Here is a 23,865-nt window from a genome sequence, read left to right as displayed (position 1 = left end):
GATTGACAAATGTTTGTTCTTTTGTTCGTCAAAAGCTTAAAAACGATATCATTTTCGAACATTTTGCGAATGTTTTTTCTTCACAAGAAAAATTGTTTCGAGAAACATTTTTTACTTCGGAAATTTTTTACGTTTTAAAAAATAATTTTATTTAGTTCGTGAAAAATTCGCATTTGCTTTTTTCAAATATTTTCGATATAAATGCTACTTACAATATTAACAAGAAGTGATGATAAACACAACATATAGCTTGGTTACAAATACAAAACAACAATGTTTATAAACTGTTACACGCATTGAATCGCAAACATTACAAAGAAGAAAAGGTACATAACAGAAAAATCAAGAGACGTCAGATAAAGTTAAACATGTCATAAAATCGAAACTCCGCCAAAAATGCCTTTTCGGCACTATCGTAAAAACTATCATCTTTCATTCGCTTATAATTGCTCTGTTCCTTTACGTGCCTGAGGTTACCATTTTTTACCATTTTTAACCTGTAAAGTGTTCCCTTACTTTTAATAGCATACAATTTACATGAGAGCAGTTTACCACTTTTACCATTTTCTGCCACTGTTACCATTTTTAAAAGTAAAGGAACAGACCAAATATTATTAACGACATTCGAATTCGAAGGTTTTCCTGCCACAAACTGAGCGACGAATGAATCGTTTTTAATTCGTTCTCGAGTGTCGTTTTCGAACAAAATATCCGCTAAACTATCGAAAAACATTCGAAAACGGATCATTTGCGATAGCAATGGTATGGGGGAACGTTATTGTTTGTATGTGTGTGTTTTTTATTTTAAAAACAAATGCCCAACAAAACATGAAATACAATTCATTGCAATGGAAAATTTTTTGTTTTACGAATGAAAACTTTTAACTAATTTTCGGTCGAGGATTTTGTGTTTTAAATATGATTTTGGACTCAACGTATTTGGGTAATACGGACGCTCAGAGAGCGTTGTTGTTGTAGCAGCTAGAAACCTACATATAAGCATAGGTTTTTTGCTGGGTTGGCAGCCGCTGGCCGAAACACAATGGTTTCGGGTCAATCCGGTACGAAAGAACCCGCTGCCGTGGGATTGGGATCGAGAGCGTTGTTGTGGTAGGTTGGTGAATAATTTTTGTACGTCGCGCTGAGAGTTAGGTATAGCTGTTAAGTCGTTTTTCTAATAGCAATTGAAAATTTTGTGTTTATATTATTATATCCAGTTTTGTTTTTTTTTTCAAAATTTTCTGGACAACTTCATCAAATTTTAAATAGCAATGCCGGTGATATGTCATTTAATTTGGACAGTTAATACATTTCACCACCTACAGGATAATTTTACTTCAGTCTTTAGGCTATTCAAACATGTGCCTCATCGAAATAAAAGTATTAGACCTCTGGTATTTTAGGACGATATCCGTCTCCGGAAATCTGGAGTCGATTTAGCCATGTCCATCGTTCTGTTTGTCCGGCTGTCGGGCAGGATAACACTCGAAAGGGTCAACCAATTTAGTCGGCACTTAAGACCTCGTAATAACGGGTGATTTTTTTGAGGTTAGGATTTTCATGCATTAGTATTTGACAGATCACGTGGGATTTCAGACATGGTGTCAAAGAGAAAGATGCTCAGTATGCTTTGACATTTCATCATGAATAGACTTACTAACGAGCAACGCTTGCAAATCATTGAATTTTATTACCAAAATCAGTGTTCGACAAATTTTGTTCAGCGATGAGGCTCATTTCTGGTTGAATGGCTACGTAAATAAGCAAAATTGCCGCATTTGGAGTGAAGAGCAACCAGAAGCCGTTCAAGAACTGCCCATGCATCCCGAAAAATGCACTGTTTGGTGTGGTTTGTACGCTGGTGGAATCATTGGACCGTATTTTTTCAAAGATGCTGTTGGACGCAACGTTACGGTGAATGACGATCGCTATCGTTCGATGCTAACAAACTTTTTGTTGCCAAAAATGGAAGAACTGAACTTGGTTGACATGTGGTTTCAACAAGATGGCGCTACATGCCACACAGCTCGCGATTCTATGGCCATTTTGAGGGAAAACTTCGGAGAACAATTCATCTCAAGAAATGGACCGGTAAGTTGGCCACCAAGATCATGCGATTTGACGCCTTTAGACTATTTTTTGTGGGGCTACGTCAAGTCTAAAGTCTACAGAAATAAGCCAGCAACTATTCCAGCTTTGGAAGACAACATTTCCGAAGAAATTCGGGCTATTCCGGCCGAAATGCTCGAAAAAGTTGCCCAAAATTGGACTTTCCGAATGGACCACCTAAGACGCAGCCGCGGTCAACATTTAAATGAAATTATCTTCAAAAAGTAAATGTCATGGACCAATCTAACGTTTCAAATAAAGAACCGATGAGATTTTGCAAATTTTATGCGTTTTTTTAAAAAAAAAAGTTATCAAGCTCTTAACAAATCACTCGTTATTTTGACCAAACTTCAATTCGACGGTGGGCCATATTGGTCCACTCTCTCGGGAACCTCTCCCACAGGTTTCCAAGCTTTTTGCTAAAGTTGTGGGTCCTACAAAGTTCAATGGCATCAATTTATTTGTTCCAATTTTGGCTCATTGTAATATTTCCAGAAATTGATTAGATGATCTATATACATAGGTATCTATAACAGACAACAGTTTAAGTACCTCCCTTACACAAGTTCAAAATGTTAGCTTAAGTGTATTTTAAGGAATATTTAAGAATTATCCTTTAATCCAGTTTAAGCCTCAATCTGCGACGGAGTTGAACTGTGTCAACAATATTTTATTTATTTTATTTACTTCTCTCTGGAGATGAGCAGAATAATCGAATATTTGTTTGCATATGAAAAAGGAAAGCCGAAGAGATTCCCACACAACCACCAAATTATACTACCGGTTTCGCTGTTAGTTACGGAGCCCATCAGACATTCCTGTATAAGTAAGAGATTCCTAGCATTGCCAAGAGAAGCTACTACCTACATCAACCGATATGCCTGATGAGCTGAGTAACTAACAGCGAAACCGGTAGATTACTTTGGTAGTTGTGTGGCAAAGTTTTCGGCTTTCCTTTTACATATGCAATCTTCGATCATTCACCTCAACTCCAACAAGAAATTAATAAAAATAATTCAGCCATGCTAAATTCCGATCGGAATGATTTCAATTACGTAATTACATTTCGATCGTTTTTATTTTAGCTTCTTTAGATTTCGATCACTAAACCAGAGAATTTTGAAATTTAAAAAAATACAATTCTACTTGCAAAATAAAAAGTGGTTTCATTCCGAAAAATGTGTTGCTTTTCGTTTTCTGAAGAAGCTATATGCGGAATTAATTCCACTTTTGATCGGAATTCATTCCTGTGGCATGGGTGAATATAAAATGATCTCCGCCCTAACAGGTAAAATTACAAATTTTATTTATTTAGTTTTTATTTTTGTTTTTTTTAGGAGAAGCCAATACTTTCTGAGATATATAACTTTCTGTCATTTTTTAAAAAAAGTCAAATAGTCATAACACCAATGTTCATACTTCATTTAGGTCTACCACTCCTATTATAGTCATTGATTTTTATACCCTCAGCATTTACGCTAACGAGGGTATATACACTTTCATACGGGCAAAATGTGCCTCATCGAAATAATGTTTTTAGACCCCAAGTATGTTTGGACGAAAGGTGTTTCAGACAATTTGGAGTCGATTGAGCAATGTCCGTATGTATGTCTGTCTGGCTGGCTGGAGCGCACGATAACTATCGAACGGATCAACCGATTCGGTTCAAATTTTGGCTTTCGTAATATTTCCTCCACCACAAAAGTTCGGAAACATTGTGCGCACGATAGCTCTGGAAGGGAGGAACCGATTTGGTCCGTACTTTGCCCATCGTGAAATGTATACCAGACTTAGATAAGGTTTCAATATGGACTCAATCGGTCCACACCATAGGGTACCCCCCACACAAAATTTCGGAAAAGTTCAGTTTAGGGCCATCTCTCGAATCGCTTTGGTTTTTGTTTTAGCAACTTGTATTCACTGCCCCCCATACGACGGTACAAGCTTCATAAGGGGCAAGTCCATACTTTCTGAGAAAATAGCCTGAAAGTTGCAAAACACGCCTATGACCCCGTGTGAGGTGGTTGGAGCGCAAGATAACTCTCGAACGGATCTGCCGATTCGATCCAAAATTTGGCCTTCGTAATATTTTGTCCAAACATAGTTTAATTTCGAAGATAAGCCATATCGGCCCACTTTTTCAGGTACCTCCTTCACAAAAGTTCAAAAATGTTCGGAAAAATTGTTCGTACGGTAACTCTTGAAGGGAATGGTCGAATTTTTCCATACTTTACACATCCTAATATATCTACCAGATTTAGATCAGGTTCAAATATGGACTATATTTGTCCATTCCTCCCACATAATATTTCGGATAAGTTCACTTTGAGACCTGTTGTCGAATCACTTTGATTTTTGTTGAAGCAACTTGCATTCGCTGCCTCAATTACGATGGTAAAAGTTTTTTCAGGGGCAAGTCCATACTTCTTGAGCAAACAGGCCGAAGGTTGTAAAAACCTCCCATGGCACCATATGTAGTGGCTGGAGATCCATTCTTTTTAGTATCTCCTCCGCAAAACTTTTGAGCTTTAGTCCTAATGAAGATTTTTGTCGGTTCAAACGCCCAAAATTTTTAAAACCCACTAAATACATATGTTTTTTGGGAAAAAAATTTTCAATATACACAGTCTGAGGGTATATCTCTGTCGGCAAAGCCGACTGATACTTTTTTACTCGTTTAACTTGCTTTCAATAGATTTTGACGAATTTTGGTATTTTGAGTTATATGTGTTAAAAAACCTTTTGCAAAAAAATATAAATATGGAACTATCTGATATAGGGCCCATATATCAGAACCGCGGGATTGTGTGTTTATACGTGATTGTGCCCAAACTTAGCACATCGTAATATTCATTCAAAACATTCATAACTTTTATCTCCAAGAACGTCTGGTCTTGGATGGCATTGGAATGCTCGCAATATGTAGAACTTGGGACATTAATATATTTTTTGAAGACATAAGCATTAGGGTGATAAAAACAAACATTTTATTATTATTTTTCTTTTTTTTTTTTTTTTTTTTTGATTAGGAAAGGCCTTTTAACTTTAACTATGAAATTTTATGTAGATCGGCTAACGTTAACACTTGCCCCATGACCGATCTTTATTTTCATAGTAATTTGAAAGGTGAACTTTCGCGTAATTGAACAAAAGGCCGCAATTTTTGTCCCAATCCTAGAAAAATTCAAAAATATCGGGTTAGAGTTAACAATAATGTACCTATATTTACACAACTGTTAACATTTTTTCATCGCTTAACAATAATTGCGGCATTTAGAGCAATTTAGTGAAAATTCGCCTTTGGTCCTCATAAAAATTACTATAGATATAAAGATCGGTAAGGCGGCGGGCATTAATGTTAAGAGATAAAATGTAATAAACAAAAGCTTGGATCAAATGGAAAAGAATTAGAGGGCGAGAATTAAAAAAAAAAAAATCATTTTTTTGGTAATCTTATTTGCTTGATTTTATTAAAATAATTTTTAGGAAAAGCAATTTTTGTTCAAGTCGAGCGAGGTCAGAAATTTGCTTTACACCTTTTTCAGATGTAATTCGAATTATTTTAGTTGTAATTCGAGAATTCTATTTGTAATTCGTAACATTTCAGTTGTAATTCGAGAATTCCATTTGTAATTCGAATTATTCCATTTGTAATTCGAATTATTCCATTTGTTATTCGAAATATTCCATTTGTAATTCGAATTATTCCATTTGAAATTTGAATTATTCCATATGTAATTCGAATTATTCCATTTGTAATTCGAATTATTCTATTTGAAATTCGAATTATTCCATTTGTAATTCGAATTATTCCATTTGTAATTCGAATGATTTCCTTTGTAATTTCAAATAAAATAATTCGAATTACAAATGGAATAATTTGAATTACAAATGAAATAATTCGAATTACAAATGGAATAATTCGAATTACAAATGGAACAATTCGAATTTCAAATGGAATAATTCGAATTACAAATGGAATGATTCGAATTTCAATTAGAATAATTCGAATTACAAATAGAATAATTCGAATCACAAATAGAATAATTCGAATTACAAATGGAATAATTCGAATTACAAATGGAATGTTACGAATTACAAATGAAATGTTACGAATTACAACTAAAATGTTCCGAATTACATCTGAAAAAGGTGTAGTAATTTAAAATAGTCCCGGGACCGGATCATGGACTGGATTCCAAACATTAAACAATTGTAAATCTCCTAAAAATTCCAAACTAATTTGCAAAATCCGACTAATGTCATTTATACCAAAAAACTCCCTTTCATCTATCGACAGATACAGTTTGTTTTTTACTATCATAGTTTTACTTGTTTTTTATTTCGATTGAATTGAATGCTTTATAGCATTTAATAGTTTAAAAGAAAATGTGGGGGGAAACAATCATTGGTGATAAATTCTCCTTCACAAAAACCGCCATCATATGGTGCAGACCATAAAAAACGAATTCCAATTTCAACTTTTTCTTGCCATCGCCAAAAACAAAAAGATTTCAATTCAAAATAATTTCATTTTAAATCTTTTTTTCCTTTGAGTGTATTGAAACCAATTGAAAACTCTTTCACCCATTTGTTGTTTGGTTTTATGTGTTTTTCATGTGCCAAAACAAAAGCAACAACGAAAAATAACAAACAAAATACATAGATTGTTTAACAAAGGTAACGGGTTCAGAGGAAACGAACAAAAGGATGGTTATGGCTAGAAAAACTTACTTTCGCTTCGGCATTTAAAACGAATATTGAATTTTGATTGGTATTGTTTTGATTGTGGTTGCTGCTGCTCTTGGTGCTGTTGCCGTCTATGGTGGCAATGCCGCTGCTCCCGCTGCCATGGCCCAGATGATACGGATAATTGGGATTGTGCTGATGCTGCTGAGAATGCTGATGATATTTAAAAATCGTATTCGCCATGATGATGTTGATGATGCTATGGCGCCGCCTATCGTCGTAGATGCGTTGTTTTATTGTTGAAACAAAAGTATAATTTCGCGTTGTGTTCCAATTTAACTTGGCCTAGTAGCTCCGTTTGTTTGGCTTTGTTTCCAATCCATGGGAGAAAACTAATTTATGGCATTCGCATTTATATTTGCTTTGTGTGGCACAAAAAAAGGGTTTTATGTATCAAAGGCCACTACTACTGGGTCGGTCGGTTGGTTGGTTATTGAGTAGCTGATGATTTTATTTTTATTTATTTTTTAACGATGGGTATTGGTTACACCCCTTTTGGAAATGTAATAAACGCTCTGGGGATAGAAAAATTAATAAGTTACGAAAACACGCACAAAACGGTTGTTTGCTCCAATGCAGAGAATTCTGGTTTTGTTGTCGCCGCTGCTATCGATGATGGTAATCATTTGTCTTATTTAACATTGGCAAAATTGCTTTCTTTTATGATCCTTTAACGAATTGTCTATGAAAACAAAACACCAAAATAAAAATAAAACAAACATCTGGTTATGGTGGCCAACTTCTCCATCTCTGCAACCATGATTTGTTTGGAAGCCTAGAGGCCTAACCTCTGAGCGTAGGCATAGAATTTTGCGAATTATGAAAGCATCATCCACAACACTACCTCTACCAACACACGCACGAGTCGTCCTAATAGCGGAAACACAAAAACAAAGCGAAATAACCGAAACAGCAACTGTAGGCAAATTCAATTCATGAAGCAGCACTGGGTGATAATGCGCTCACAAGGCCATCACATTCTTTGAACTCGGAATGTGAAATGTTGGCAAACACACATAAGCACACACACACAGACCCACATATACGCCAAGCAAACAAACATTTGCCACACACAATATTCGCACCCACACCCACAATGGTTATTCACATATTTGCACATAAATATATACGAACACACACACCCACATTTACACATATAGAGCCGTACGGAGAGGTTATTTTTTCGCGTAGACATGAAGACAGTCAGACAGACAAATTTGATGACGTCTGTATGGCCGAAATTGATGTCGACATTGTAGCTACTGTCATCATCATCATCATCGTTGTCGTAGTCATGGTTGTCGTCGTCGTCTTCATCATTGGTGTTGTTGTTGTACTCAGTTAGGCCATAAGTGAAAGCATTTTAAAATAACCGAATTTTAAATCGTTGGCATGTCTCCATAAATTTTCACAAATTTTGGAATTTGCACGTGTGATTTGGAGGGAGGGTGATGGGGAGGCTTAGACAATTTACCCACAAAATTAAGTAAGGTACCGCACCTTTCCAATAACAACCTGTCGTTAATCAAACCATATGTTGGTTGGTAAAGTGGTGGCATTTCCCTCCATATAAATCTTTTGCTGACTAACTGACACCGACCACCAACAACAATAACAACTGGCGATAGTATCGCTCGCCCTTAACACACGTACAAGGTAAAATGTGGCATTTTTTCTCATTTTTTTACTTCAAACTCATAAATCTCCTTCACATTTCGATGACATCTTTCAAAAAAATTCCTCCCGTTTTATTTTATTTTTTGTCGTAGTTGTTGTTGTCGGTTGGACCCAACCAAACATACGTTACGTTACAATGACAAACCGTTATCGAAACACTTTCAATAGTTGCAAGGAATTTGGAGAAGTTAAAACACTCGCACAGAGACACGAACTCACGTTTACACCATCACCAATATAAGAATAAGGAGAAAATAAAAGCAACAACAACAAAAAGACCAACAAAACAAAATTAATACTCCAATAGACGTTTTTATCACGCTGTCACACACTGGTAGTCCTTAGACTAACTAACTGACTCTAAAGAGTTCGTCCCGTCGTTATCCCGTTATCCGTGAACCGTTAATTTCTACGTGTTTCGTTTACTCTGGCCTGAGGACGACTGACTGGCTGGCTGGCTGCTGACTGCCAGATTCGTATCGAATTTGGTGCGCGTATGACAAATTTTCATTTTCGTTTGAATCTTTGGTTTGTTCTCGGCTCAGCCAACCAGCCAGCCAGCGAACGAGTAATCTAACCATCCATCCAATTTTCTCATTTCAAATCAGAGAGCACCAAATGTGAAAGTACATTTTTTGAGAGTAGAAGTAAGACAAGTTGTGTTAATGTGTTTAGAACAAGGGTATGTGTGTGTGGAAGTACGTACGAATTATTGGCCTAAAAAAGGATGCTGGGTGTTGATGTTCATTTTGTTGTTGCTGACGGTAAGAGTCGATATAGAAGCACCACACTTCGTTATAAAAAGGTTTGGGAAAATAAAATAAAAGTAATTTCAAGGATCAGTTTCAAGGGATTGACGTCAAAAGTCGACTTTTCGACTGATATATTTTCAACTTTAAATAAAGATTAGATTTTTAGAACTTTCCATTCAGATCAAAATCGACTAAATTTGATTTTTGAACGATTTCAGAGCTTTTTCGATAGATATTGTTGTCAACAGAGGGTGTAATTTCAGCACTTGTCATATAAAGAATTGCGTCTATTTTTCAATTTTCTAACCCATACCAAAAATCAAAAACTCGAGTAAAAGGCGGATATGCCTAAGTTGACTCCAGTTGTTCCGTAACTGATTTCTATGAAAGAAGTAGTCTGCGGTTTAGAAACATTTAATTTTTTAACTTTTCGCTAAAATAGTACTCACGGGCAAGTTCAAAATTTCTGACAAAATGACAAGAAAGCTATGTATATAGAAACCATACGACCACCATATCGTCGGCGTCATGCTTAACTGTTCCATACGCCATTTTCCCCTTTTGAGATAATCGCATTTTAATGTTTGCGGCACAACTGCTTGGAGCCGACTGAAGAAAATATTTATATTTATACCCTCAGCGTTTATGCTAACGAGGGAATATACACTATCATACGGGCAAAATGTGCCTCATCGAAATAATGGTTTTAAACCCCAAGTATGTTTGGACGAAATGTGTTTTAGACAATTTGGAGTCGATTTAGCAATGTCCGTCTGTCTGTCTGGTTGGAGCGCACTATAACTCTCGAACGGCTCAACCGATTCGGTCCAAAATTTGGCTTTCGTAATATTTTGTCCAAACTTAGTTTAAGTTCGAAGATGGGTTATATCGGCCCACTTCTTCCGGTACCTCCCCCACAAAAGTTTGAAAATGTTCGGAAAATTTGTACGCACGATAACTTTTGAAAAGAGTAACAGAATGGGTCCATACTTTTCACATCGTCACATTTCTACCAGACGTAGATAAGGTTATAATATGGACTCAATCGGTCCGATGGATTTTTGACAACTCTCGAACGGATCTGCCGATTCGGTCCTAAATTTGGCCTTCTTAATATTTAGTCCAAACTTAGCTTAAGTTTGAAGTTTGAAGGGAGTGACCGATTTGGTCTATACTTTACACATCCTAATATATCTACCAGATATAGACCAAGATCGAATATGGACTATATTTGTCTACTCCTAAGCCCTGCTCTCAAATCACTTTGATTTTTTTGAAGCAAGCGAATGCAAGTCGCTGCCTCAATAACGACGGCCGAAAGGCGTAAAAACCCGAAAGGCGTAAAAACCCTATGGCACAATATGTAGTGGAGAGCGCAATAACTATCGAACTGATCAATCGATTTGGTCCAAAATTAACAAAAATCTACTTCCCAAAATGGAGTATGTCGACCCATTCCTTCAGGTACCTTCTTCTTCCCCTTCTCCAATATCTGAAACTTCCTTAATACATAATTATTGGGGAAAAAGATTTTGGTAGATGAAGGTTTTAACACGCACAGACTGAGGGTATATCTTGTAATTTATTTAAATATTAATTTTATACCTGAAAGGAACTTATGCTTTTGTGCCGAAACGTGGATATCTTGGAAAGCAGATAGGAAAAAGTTTACCAGAAATTCGGAGAGAGCATACGCGAAAACCCTAGAAACCACCTCTATCTCAAAAAGTCAAAAATGGCGTATGGAACACTTAAGCATGGCCGACGATAGGTATTGGTTGGCACGCAGAAAAACTTTCAAAGTGGGTTGTTCCACACTTTGCATATCGAAATATTTCTGCAAATCTTAGATAAAATTTGATTACGGCACTTATCGGTCTACTCCTTCCGGTACCTCCCCCACTAAAGTTCAAATACAAGGTACGAGCAATATCTCATAAACAGAGCAACCGATTTTGTCCAAACTTTGGGTCTCGTAATATTTTGTACAAACTTATTTAAAGTTCGAAAATGGTCCATATGGGTCCACTCCTTAGTGTACCTCTCTCACAAAAGTTAAAAATTATTCTTTATGTGCAGTATAAGGTCTTTTGAAGCATCCTTTAAAATTTTTATTATGATTTTCTTGGGCAAGTCCAAGCTTCCTGATAAAATGGCCAAAAAACTCTAAATTTTACGGCGACCAACCGAAATGGCTAGTGGATGTATCCAATATAATATATCCAAAATTATATATCCAAAATACGCCCAGTTCCGACATGGACTTTGTCGGTCCATTCCTTCAGGTACCTCCTCTGCAACAGTTTTGAGCTTTAATCCAAATCAATATTTATGTCTGCAAGTATATACATCCAAAGGGTTTAAATTCACAAACATTCGAATCGTATTCATGGACCGACATCACCCTAGTTATAAGAAAATATTGCGACGCACAATGTATCGAACAAATCGGGTACATTCTTCGAGGGTTATTCTGCGCACCAGAAATGTGTACGTCCATCACTTAAAATTTTTGGTACGCAAAATGACCCTCGAAGGATGTACCTGAATTGGTCGACACATTACCCATTGTAACATTTTCTTAGTACTAGGGTCTTGTCGATCGGTTCTGTCCTAACTATATCATTTACTTACTAGCCAAACATAAAATACCCCCATCATTGCATGTAGGGCATCACAACGTTCAAAATTCAAGAGTTTCAATTTTCTTCGTTTTTTTTTGCGTTTATTTATTATATTTTGTGAGTTTCTCCCAGTTGTGCTCAATTTCGATATCATAAGAAAAAAAATAGCAACAACACAAACAAAATTCATGGCACTAGGCCAGTGGCACAAGAAACGGAAAACAACAACAAGAAGCAGGAACAAATGACAGTAGCTTTAGCATCACAGTCAAGAGCACGCCAATAGCAACAACAACAACAGAACAAACAAGTAAAAGCCAGCCTCACTATTAGCAATGAGGAGAATCCAAATCCATATCCTGTAGAGGAAATTTAAATCCATTTCCATTGCATTGATGAATGTTTTGCGCACGTATCCGCTCTCCAGTTTGCTCTTTTTCTAATTTACGAGAACATAGTATGTTTCTCTTACATTTGTTCATTACATCCAACTGAATTCTCTTTAGCTGTTGGTCCTTTATTAAAGTCATCTTCCTCATTGCCTCTGTCATCGTCTCCGTCGTTGTTGTTGGCATCCATCGTCGTACATCATCGATATAATTGTAGCATAATTCGAGTTTATTTTCTTTTTTGCCTTCTTACACTCACTGTACGTCATTGTCGGTTGAACAAATCCTCCGACACACACACACGTCCTCACACATGAACATAAAGTTCAACTTAAGCCAGTATATGTGCATGCATGAAGATATGGTCGGTTGGTTGCCTTAATGGTTGTTGTTTTTTTTTTCTGTGCCTTTTTCTTTCGCCTTTTTTATTGTTTCGAGTTAAGCACGTGAAATTTCTTCACATTGAATTAGTATATTCATTCAAATATATGTTTCTATACGAGGAAGGGTCTACAAATCGGTGGCAGCAAAGAAGTGTGATAATAGTTTCGAGCTTCTGACACCAAATGCCGTGTTATTTAAAACATATGTATGTATTTGTGTATCTAAGAGTATCTTTAAAATAGTGGTACGAATATGTGGAACTCTTTCGCAGTAAATTGTCATTTTTGGTACAATAATAAGAAAACTATAAAAAACTACGAAGTGACACCAAATGATGCTAAGGTCCAATTGATTTGAAATTTTTACAACATGTAGGTCTCCATGTACCGCCTAAAAATATACCAATTTTATCAGGGAAGTCAGTCTGAAGATCCAAAGAAGTGCATAAAAAACCCTACTTTAATATAGTATAGGGCTCCCCACTGATCGTTAATGAAATTTTTACTTATCACAACGATGTATGTATATACTATGATGGGGCGATTTGTATGTCTACGGTAAAAATCGAGCTTCCCGATTTTGACTAGATAAAACTAGATCTCTTTTTGTCGGCCAAAATACAATATTACAATATACGGATTTTATATGTCCGTTATAGGTTTTCCAAGCTTACAAAGTCAAGATTACAATGGTCTTTGGATGAATAAAATCGATAAAAAAATTGTAACAGAAGCAAATCCTTGAAACAACTATTGAAAAAAAATGTGAAATAATTATATTTATAGCCCCTATCGTATAAATACCATACTATAAATGAAATAATTTTTATAAATCATTCGCCGGTGGGGATAAAAGTCCAGAATTTCAGAAATACATATGTATATGACAATAGAATAACAAATAAAGGATAAAGAATAAACAATGTCCAAAAATGCTTTGGCGATTTACTAGAGAGTTCTTAATTAGTGTTTTGGCTACAATTTTTGTCTTACCATTGGAATAAAAAGCTCAATGGTTTGACTGTTATATGCCAAAATAATGTTCCTTTTATCACCTTTATATATTTGAAGAGCACCCTTCCGATCGTTATGAACTTTTTACCAAAGGTAGTCTTTGTTGCGCTGATCATAACGATATATGTATTTTTTCCCTGAAGGAAGTCCACACATCCTGAGATGTGGGTTCAGGGTCATCCTCCGTATCGAAGAATCCAACTTGGCTTACATAATTGATCTTTCGAGACATTTAAAACAGTTGGATACACAGATGGTCCTTCGAAGATCACATAACAATTCTTTCGAAACTACAAAAAGCATTCATAAGTATGAATGGGGACTTTGAAGAACCTAATTCATTTAAATTTGGTATTTTGATGATTTAAATGAGTGAATAGGTCTATCTTGCCACCCAATACAAGTTCTTCCGGACAAATAAATGATAATAAAATGTTTTGGATTACACAAATGGTCTTTCGAGACAAGCGCCATTTTTGAACTTTATCTATGATTCGCAGAAACATTACGATATGCAAAATTTGGAAGAGGGTTGTCGTCCGCACTAGCCACTACACATGGCGGCAGTAGGGTGTTTTACAACTTTCGTGCCACTTTCTCAGGAAGTATGAACTTGCCCCTATCATCGCAGTGAATAAAAATAAATAAATGCCGAAGTTTCAGTTTATATTCTCAATGCAATGTTCTCCTGAATTTCCATGCATTCATCACTATGTGGTGTCTTAATCTCCAGCACAAAGAATACTACTATTCCACATATTCTGGCTTAATTTTAAAGGTTTAGGAAGTCCTTGCCGTGGCGCAATGGTAAGCACACCTGTAGGCCACATTTCTGTGTATTTGTTTAGATACGCGTCTAGACCCAGCGATAAGAAGGAAGTGTCATTCGCTGACATCCAACACTTTTCTTATCTACAAACTCACCAACAGCTACCGTTTATAGCAATCCAACGGCGGCCGACCAGGGGCCGTTACCTCCACAATTATGTTTTCGTGTATTTTTTCACAATGGGAGCGGCAATTTATCTTTTGGTCCGTGCCGGGATAGAGATGAAGCACGGGCGAGTATGGATCTGTTCGGTTGGGTATTTCTTTGTGTATTTTAGGAATATGAAAATATCCGCCCTAAATCCACTGTCACTCTGTTTATCACTTGGGCGGCTGAAATGAAGCTCCCACTGATCATATTGGTGTACTGATTCCGACCACTAACTACCCCAAAATATTCGGTGTAACGTTCGATATCATGTTTAAGTCGTCCGCGCAAGCCACAGCTATTTGCGATAAGATCAGAAGTAGGAACAAAGTCCTCAAGTCGCTAGCCGTCAGCACTTAGAGTGCTGACCTCTTACAACGCAATAGGCAGATTTGCGGTAAGCTATGCGACGCCAGCGTGGTATGCAAATGTTGAGAACGGCAACAGGGTGCCTCCTCGTGACACCAGTGGACCATCTTTATGAGGAGACGAAGGTTTTACCGGTGCATCAGCACAACATAATGTTGTTGATGCAGGATTTAATGGACATGCTTCCCTAACCAATGTACATCAGGATAGATCTTCAAGATTTGGAGAGAGAGGTCCAACGGTATAAAACAGAACCTCTAGACCAACGAGCCAGGCTTGGATAGCATTCACACTGATATGGTTGCGAGTACAGAGATATAATGTCCTTACTGCCAGACCAAGGCAAACACGTCTGGTTTTTGTGCAGTTAAGACAATACAGTTGCCTCAATTCGTATCTGGCCGAACGACACGCAGGATTTGTTTAGCTGCCTAGCTAACCCCAATCACATGTCACCTGATACTTTATAATGCAACCAGTCCAGTTTGCAGAATTTTTGAGTCTGCGTACAAACTGAAATAATGCCCAAAAGAAGATATTTGCGTTGCGACAACAATAACAACCACACCTCTGTAGCAGCAACGTTTTAAGAAGATCCGCAAATTATTTGTTTGTTCTCTACAACGTTCCATATATATATATATATATATATATATATATATATATATATATGTATTTTTTTTAACATTTAGTTTTGAAAGTTTAATTATATGAAACGAGTTAACAAAAACAGAACTTGACGTTTGTCACCATAGGCAATTTTGAAAGGAAGCGGGCATACGTGTAGGATTGATTTTCTATGGTTTTTTCGAACCTGTTCTACCTTCCTTATTATACCATGAGTTCTACTTAACTAAACTCAAAGAATATATCAGTAGTTTACTTTAGTCAGATAGCTCTTATAGTCTAGAAGTTATGACCGATTTTTATTATTGCAAGAGGTTGGTGAATTGTTCCATGGGTTCTTTATACCCTCAGCCTTTAGGCTAGAAATGTGCCTCATCGAAATAATGGTTTTAGATCCCAAGTATGTTTGGACGAAATGTGTTTCAGACAATTTGGAGTCGATTGAGCAATGTCCGTCCGTCTGTCTGGCTGGGTGGAGCGCACGATAACTCTCGAACGGTTAAACCGATTCGGTTCAAATTTTGGCTTTCGTAATATTTTGCCCAAACTTAGTTTAAGTTCGAAGATAGGCTATATCGGTCCACTCCATCCGGTACCTCCCACACAAAAGTTCGAAAATGTTCGGAAAATTTGGGCGCACGATAACTCTTGAGGGGGGTAACTGATTTCGTCCTTACTCTGCACATCGTGACACTTGTACCAGACTTAGATATGGTTTCAATATGGACTCAATCGGTCCACTCCTTCGGGTACCTCCCACACAAAATTTTGGAAAAGTTCAGTTTAGGGCCATCTATCGAATCGCTTTGATTTTTGGTTTAGCAACTCGCATTCATTGCCCCCCAAACGACGGTACAAGTTTCATTAGCGGCAAGTCCATACTTCCTGAGAAAATAGCATGAAAGTTGCAAAAAACCCCTATGACACCGTGTTAGGTGGTTGGAGCGCACGATAACTCTAGAACGGATCTGCCGATTCGGTCCAAAATTTGGCCTTAGTAATATTTTGTCCAAACATAGTTTAAGTTCGAAAATAAGCAATATCGGTCCACACCTTCAGGTACCTCCCCCACAAAAGTTCAAAAATGTTCGGAAAAATTGTGCGCACGATAACTCTTGAAGGGAGTGGCCGAATCGGTCCATATCCTAATATATCTACCAGATATATATCATGTTCAAATATGGACTATATTTGTCCACTACATCCGGTACCTCCCACACAAAATTTCGGATAAGTTCACTTTAAGACCTGATATCGAATCACTTTGATTTTTGTTGAATCAACTCGCATTCGCTGCCTCAATTACGATGGTAAAAGTTTTTTTCAAGGGCAAGTCCATACTTCTTGAGCAAACAGCCCGAAGGGTGTAAAAACTCCCTATGGCACCATATGTCGTGGCTGGAGATCCACTTCCTAATGGTCAATGTCGATCCATCCCTTTTAGTATCTCCTCCGCAAAACTTTTGATCTTTTAGCCTAATCAACATTTTTGTCGGTTCAAACGCCCAAATTTTTAAAACCCCCTTAATACATACGTTTTTTGTTTCAAAATACACAGGCTGAGGGAATATCTCTGTTGGCAAAGCCGACTGATACTTTTTTTACTTGTTTTTCGTGTTTTTTGCTGTTTGTGTCACATGGAACACATTTTGTCACAATTAAACAGAACCACTTTTTATCAATTGTGTTCCACCTCCCTTATGTGAAGTGCTATTGTGAGATTGAAAATTCACGGATTCAAATGAGCAAATAAATACATTAAGGACTATTATTATAGGTCCCCTTAACTTTTATTTATTTGTAATATATAGAAGTACCGTAGAATATGAGGTAAAACTTTCGATCGGAACTGGAACACTTAAGCACGACACCGACGATATGTCTGGCAGAAATATTACGATGTGCAAATTACCTGAAGGAGTGGACCGATATGGTAAATATCTTCGAACTTTATCTAACTTTGGCCAAATATTACGAAGCCCAAATTTATAACCATATCGTATTATATCTGTTCCAGAGTTATCGCGCACTCCAGACAGACGGACATACACTATTTTTGCAATTTTGACAAATTCTATTTTTATTTAGTGTGTGAAAAGTTTGCTCAGTCGAAAGTAGGCACTTTTTGTGCCAAAGGCCTTTTAGGTGTTTTTGATGGTTAAAAAGTTTACAAAATTGAAATCAAATCCAATATAAACTGTCCATCCGATTCTACTTGTCACACATTTCACTTTTTGTCTTTCCGACGTGTGCTATTAGATTCACTTCAACGTTTTCTCCATTGATGTATACACAAGTTTTTAACTAAACATTCCGACCCATCCTCGTCATAAAAAAATAATTGAATAGTGCTCATTTTCACGCCAGCCTTTGTGTGTGCTTTCCGTCCTCTTTGCAATTTTCTCTGTTTGTTTGAAATTCCACTTTTGTTTTGCACACCCAGCATAGTGGAGCAAAGTGAAAACAAAACGCCAAAAAAGATAATAACAGCAACAACAACGACAACAACAAAGTGCCAGTGAACAATTTCGCTTACACCTGTTTTTATTCATAACAAATGTTTTGTAATCACAACATTTTATGCTTTTAAAGAGCAGCAACAAAAACAAAAAAGAGAAATTCATTAATTATTCACTTTCAGTTTTATTTCGCATGGTTTGCTCGTCTTCATCTTATCATTGAGGGTCGGTCGGTCATACACACTCGCAAACGTAACATACATATGTATGTATGTATATGCACGAGGATGTAAAACTTATGCTGAGTTGAATGCCGCCGCTGTCGCTGCAAAAACAATAACCTTTAATTGTCTCTCTGGATTTAGTAAAGTTCACTTGAGTTACAACAACAACAAGAACAGAGACATCATAATCATCAGCATCATTCACATTTAAGAGCAGTAGTTGTTGTTATTGTAGTTGTTGTCATTGTGGTAGGGTCGTTGTGTGTCCTCGTGTCTTTGCCATAGAGCTCATGCAAGCGACGGCTAACGTCAGTTACATGCCAGCACTATTGAAAACCCAACAACCATTTACTTGCCCCAACCCTTGGCCCTACTTTGGCTGACATTAAAGGCACCGCAGGCATTTCAGGCGAGCCCAACTTGTGAACGCTACCCGTATGCTGTGCATACCACTGGTATTATTGTGAGTATGATGGCAGGATCTAGGCTGGGGTACTCTCGAATTGTAACGCGTTGTACGTATATCGTAAGCGGTCTTCGTCGCCGTAACCATTGTCGTAACAAGCAATAAGTTAGGAACTTTTTGACGTGTACATGCATTGAAAACTTACCCAAAAGGCTGATACACCCACAACCATCGACACACACACTCGCACGCACGCACACATCTACCATCAACATACTATCACGCACGAAGCACTCACAAACGCACATACATACACGTACCTCGTATGTATGTATGTATGTACATGTATGAATGTCAGTGAGTTGGATGCTGATGTTTAGAGTGTATTAGTCGTTTATGGAGTACGTATATACCAACAAACACTACACACACTCATGCAATAACATAAATGATGTTCAAATGGCAATTTCGTGTTATGACTTTGTAAAACATCTTCACCATAAACACTGTCACCGCCTCAAAGCTTTAGCCACAAACACACCGACGGAGACGGAGATGTTCATTCATTATCCTCTGTAACTAACCAAACACCCATACACAGGGGGCCAATTCGGCTTCTGTCAGTAACTCTCCAGAAGAACACTTTTCCTATGGCACCTAGACGCTAGCTATGCTTATGCATGGGTGCTAAGGTGAGGCGACAGTAGGGGATTTGTATGATAAAAGAAATTTATTTGCCACAAAACAAATTTTACGAGAATAATCAGTTTTAGATGAAGTTCAAGAGACGACAGCAACAACAACAATAATAACAACAACAGCAGTAATAACAACGACTTTGTTATTAACCAACAATGGCTTTGCATTCAAATTGACCGTGACGACATTCGTTAGCCGTGTCAATGGAATCATTAAAGAAACCTCTCAGCAGCTGTGTGGCTGCCAACAGACGCCATCGTCGTCGCATTGCAGTCAAGCAACCAACCAACCAAACATCAGTTGTGGCACTGGCTCTGTGTTGATGAGTGTGACGAGTTGACTGGTCAATCAGTCTTCGTTTTTGTTCCTTGGTTGAGGTTCATTGATGTGCGTCCAACGCATTCGAACTTGATTTGAGTAAAGTAAGAAGAGAAAAAAACTGTGTGTTTAACTCCCACAAATGGCCCCACGACCTAATCCAGTGTTATGGGTTTATGTTCTATGCTTTGTTGTACAAGTTGGGCGAGAATCACGGTTCAGTCACGTTTCAGGGGGATTAGCCGGAATTCATTTTGGGACATCATTAGGATTAGCACAGCCATTGATTAATACACAAAAAGTGTAATTATTGAAAATGGTATTGACATTGTACGTCAGCGTGTGGGTGTATTGGAAACAAAAATGAGATTCAATGGCTACCTGTTTTTTTTGCAATGGGTATTAAAATAGTTAACAGGTGATACATGTACTTGGTAACTGGCAAATACGAATTAAATTGTGAAATCTTAAAAGTAAAGCAATATACGAGAGAATTCATTGAATGTTAATGCTAACATTATAAAACAGGACGCATTATCGGTCCAACTGTCGGGAAACAGTCAATTGTGTCTTCTATCCAGCATAATAACCACAATCCTAAGCATTAACAGCGATTAAAAACCATTCAAAACCAGGCCATACCTAAAGAATTCGGTATTCTTCTGTGGGGGAATGGCGAAAAGGAATGGACCGATATAATCTTTGAACTTATTGTAAATTTAGAAGAAACATGCAGAAATATTACGTTGAAAAAAATTGAACCAAGTAGGTTATTCCGACAGTTAAAGTTAGTTTAAGTTCGAAGATGGGTTATGTCGGTCCACTCCTTCAGGTACCTCCCCCACAAAAGTTCAAAAATGTTCGGAAAAATTGTGCGCACCATAACTCCTGAAGCGAGTGACCGATTTGGTCCATATTTTATACATCCTAATATAGGTATAGATCAAGTTCAAATATGGTATATATTTGTCCACACCTTCATGTACCACCCACACAAAATTTCGGATAAGTTCACTTTGAGACCTGCTCCCAAATCTCTTAGATTTTTATTGAAGCAACTTGCATTCGCAGCCTCAATTACGACGGAAAAGGATTTTTTCCGGGGCAAGTCCATACTTTTTGAGAAAACAGCCCGAAAGGTGTAAAAAACCCCTATGACACCATATGTAGTGGCTGGAGAGCACGATATCTCTCCAACTGATCAACCGATTTGGTCAAAATTTTGCCTTCGCCATATTTTGTCCAAACTTAGTTTCAGTTCGAAGATGGGCAATACCGGCCCACAACTTCCGGTACTTCCCCACAATATTTAAAATATGTCACTAAAAGGTATGCACGAAATCTCTTGAAATGGGAAACCAAGTTGGTCCAAACTTTGGATCTCCTAATATATTGTCAAAATTTTGTTTGTCTCGACCCTTAGGGGATCTCCATCACAAAACTTCAATAGTTGTTTCTAAGTGCAGTTTAGGGTCTGTTCAAATATCCTTTGGAAATGTATACCGATGCTGTTCGTTGTGGTCCTGTTTACAGCGATATTATGTTTCCATGTCCATGCTTCCTGGCATACTGGTCCAAAAGTTATACGACGACCCACTGACATGACTAGTGGTCCACTTCCAAAGTAGACAAAATTCAGAAAAGACTCTAAATACATTCGATCTGTCCATAGACACACATAGGCTGAGGGTATATCTCTGTCGTCAAACCGACTGAAACTTTTTACTTATTATACCCTCAGCATTTATGCTAACGAGGGTATATACACTTTCATACGGGCAAAATGTGCCTCATCGAAATAATGGCTTTAGACCCCAAGTATGTCTGGACGAAATGTGTTTCAGACAATATGCAGTCGATTGATCAATGTCCGTCCGTCTGTCTGTCTGGCTGGAGCGCACGATAACACTCGAACGGATGAATCGATTCGGTTCAAATTTTGGCTTTCGTAATATTTTGCCAAAACTGAGTTTAAGTTTGAAGGTGGGCTATATCGGTCCCTCCGGTACCTCCCCCACAAAAGTTCGAAAATGTTCGGAAAATTTGTGCGCACGATAACTCTTGAAGGGAGTAACCGATTTGGTCCATACTTTGCACATCGTAAAATGTGTACCAGACTTGGATAATGTTTCAATATAGACTCAATTGGCCCACTCCTTCGGGTACCTCCCACACAAAATTTCGGAAAAGTTCAGTTTAGGGCTATCTCTCGAATCGCTTTAATTTTTGTTTTAGCAACTTGTATTCACTGCCCTCCATACAACGGTACAAGTTTCATTAGGGGCAACTCCACACTTCCTGAGAAAAAAAGCCTGAAAGTTGCAAAGAAAGTTGACACCGTGTGAAGTGGTTGGAGCGCAACATAATTCTAGAACGGATCTGCCGATTCGGTCCAAAATTTGGCTTTATTAATATTTTGTCCAAACATAGTTTAAGTTTGAAGATAAGCCATATCGGTTCACTCCTTCAGGTACCTCCCCCACAAAAGTTCAAAAATGTTCGGAAAAATTGCGCGCACAATAACTCATGAAGAGAGTGACCGAAGTAATCCATACTTTGCACATCCTAATATATCTACCAGATATAGATCAGGTTCGACTATGGACTATATTTGTCTACTCCTTCTGGTACCTCTCACTCAAAATTTCGGATAAGTTCACTTAAAGACCTGCTCTCGAATCACTTTGATTTGTGTTGAAGCGATTAGCATTCCCTACCTCCAATACGACGGTAAAAGTTTCTTCAGGGATAGCCCATATTTCTTAGGAAAACAGCCCGAAAGGTGTAAAAAATCCACATATCACCATATGTGGCTGTCGGAGAGCACGATAACTCTCGAACTGTTCAACCGATTTGGTCCAACATTTGGTCTTCGTCATATTATATCGAAACTAAGTTTCATGGGGCAATACCGGTCCACAACTTCCGGTACTTCTACCCAATATTTAAAAAATGTCACTAAAATGCTAGGACGATATCACTTGAATGGGGCAACCAATTTGGTCCAAACTTTGTCAAAATTTAGTTTAACTTCTAAAATGGTCCATATCTGTCCTCCCTAAGGGTACCTCCCCCACAAAGGTTCAACATTTGTGTCTTAGTGCAGTTAATTCCTAATCCAAATTGTTGTCCAAAAAGGGCCACAAAATTCTGAAGAGAAATTAAATACATTCTATCTGTCCGTAGGTAAAGGTTTCACTTCACATTGGCTGAGGGTATATATCTGTCTGACACTTTTTTACTTGTTTTTTTAATGTATAAAAATATTGGTGCTCTCCTCTCCATATTTGCTTTTTAGTATATTTTTTAAGCAATGCCTCTGTAGGTCCGTCTATTGTATCCTGAGATTTGGTGTACTCGCTGATATGTCATCTTGTCGGATTTTTATGTCGCTTTAAAAATTAATTTGTTTCAAGTTTAAATTTTTTATTAAAAGTTAAATTTTTAAATTAAAAATAAACTTTCTTCATCGGTGATATCAATTAATTTCCGTACAAAGCCTTTTAATAAATTGTTATCGCAACAAACAACAGAACAGAGAAAAATTAAAACTTTTCTCTATAATTTTGAACTTTTCTGTTTTGTGACAGAATATTAAGATAAATATACAACTCATATATACATTTACATTTTACAATTACAAACGTATGCCCCCAAAAATTAAACAACAACAATGATATTAACCAACCAACCATACCAACCCACCACATCCCATTTCACCTCCACCACCAATCTACGGTTTACCCAAATTAAGATTTAAATAAATGTTGTTTGTTTAAGTTCCAATTTAATTTTGTTTTTGTTTGGTAACCTATGTAAATTGCAATGGAAGTGGTGGGTGAGGAGGTACAACCAGTGGGAGGAGAATAATAAACAATACCATTAAATGATGGTTTATGTATTCCACCGGAATATGGCATGGCTCTGGCACAGGTATTTTATTTGCCACACATAAGCGACACATTTACTCATTTGGATAATGAGTGCGAAATGTGTGAATGGTTCATATAATTTTAATTTTCTCTTCGTCTTTATGGGATTCGCATGAACACCAAAGATGTTATTGGTTTTTGGGGGGTAGGGTGGTAAT

The 23,865-nt window shown here is 37.3% G+C and overlaps 2 protein-coding genes across 17 annotated transcripts in view; one reads left to right on the top strand and one right to left on the bottom strand.

The window, feature by feature from the left end:
- Positions 1–23,865, bottom strand: part of LOC141405362 (uncharacterized) — a 242,970-nt gene that overhangs the window by 19,412 nt on the left and 199,693 nt on the right. The window contains exons 1-2 of one of the 16 annotated variants that reach the window (XM_073989621.1): positions 8,835–9,105; positions 6,844–7,540 (exon numbers count right to left, since the gene is read on the bottom strand). The exons of 1 other annotated variant lie outside the window; for it this stretch is intronic. In XM_073989621.1, coding sequence (XP_073845722.1) covers positions 6,844–7,041 — 198 coding nt within the window. In that variant the 5' untranslated portion in view covers positions 7,042–7,540; positions 8,835–9,105. Of the gene's footprint in view, positions 1–6,843; positions 7,541–8,332; positions 9,106–23,865 lie in introns of those variants that run through there. 14 more of the 16 variants (XM_073989618.1, XM_073989611.1, XM_073989620.1 and 11 more) reach the window with 14 other exon arrangements.
- Positions 1,819–2,371, top strand: LOC141405976 (uncharacterized). Its single transcript, XM_073990945.1, has one exon. The coding sequence runs from the start codon at positions 1,819–1,821 to the stop codon at positions 2,335–2,337; it is 519 nt and encodes a 172-aa protein (XP_073847046.1). The 3' UTR covers positions 2,338–2,371.

The sequence above is a fragment of the Musca autumnalis genome, unplaced genomic scaffold (assembly GCF_047663935.1).
Source record: "Musca autumnalis isolate F117 unplaced genomic scaffold, ASM4766393v1 scaffold_5, whole genome shotgun sequence".
Taxonomy (NCBI): domain Eukaryota; kingdom Metazoa; phylum Arthropoda; class Insecta; order Diptera; family Muscidae; genus Musca; species Musca autumnalis.
The sequence above is the reverse complement of the archived record's forward strand: the minus strand, read 5'-3'. Positions and strand labels throughout refer to the sequence as shown.

Coding starts and splice junctions, on each gene's coding strand:
- LOC141405976 (XM_073990945.1), top strand. CDS start 1,819: ATGCATCCCGAAAAATGCACTGTTTGGTGTGGTTTGTACGCTGGTGGA.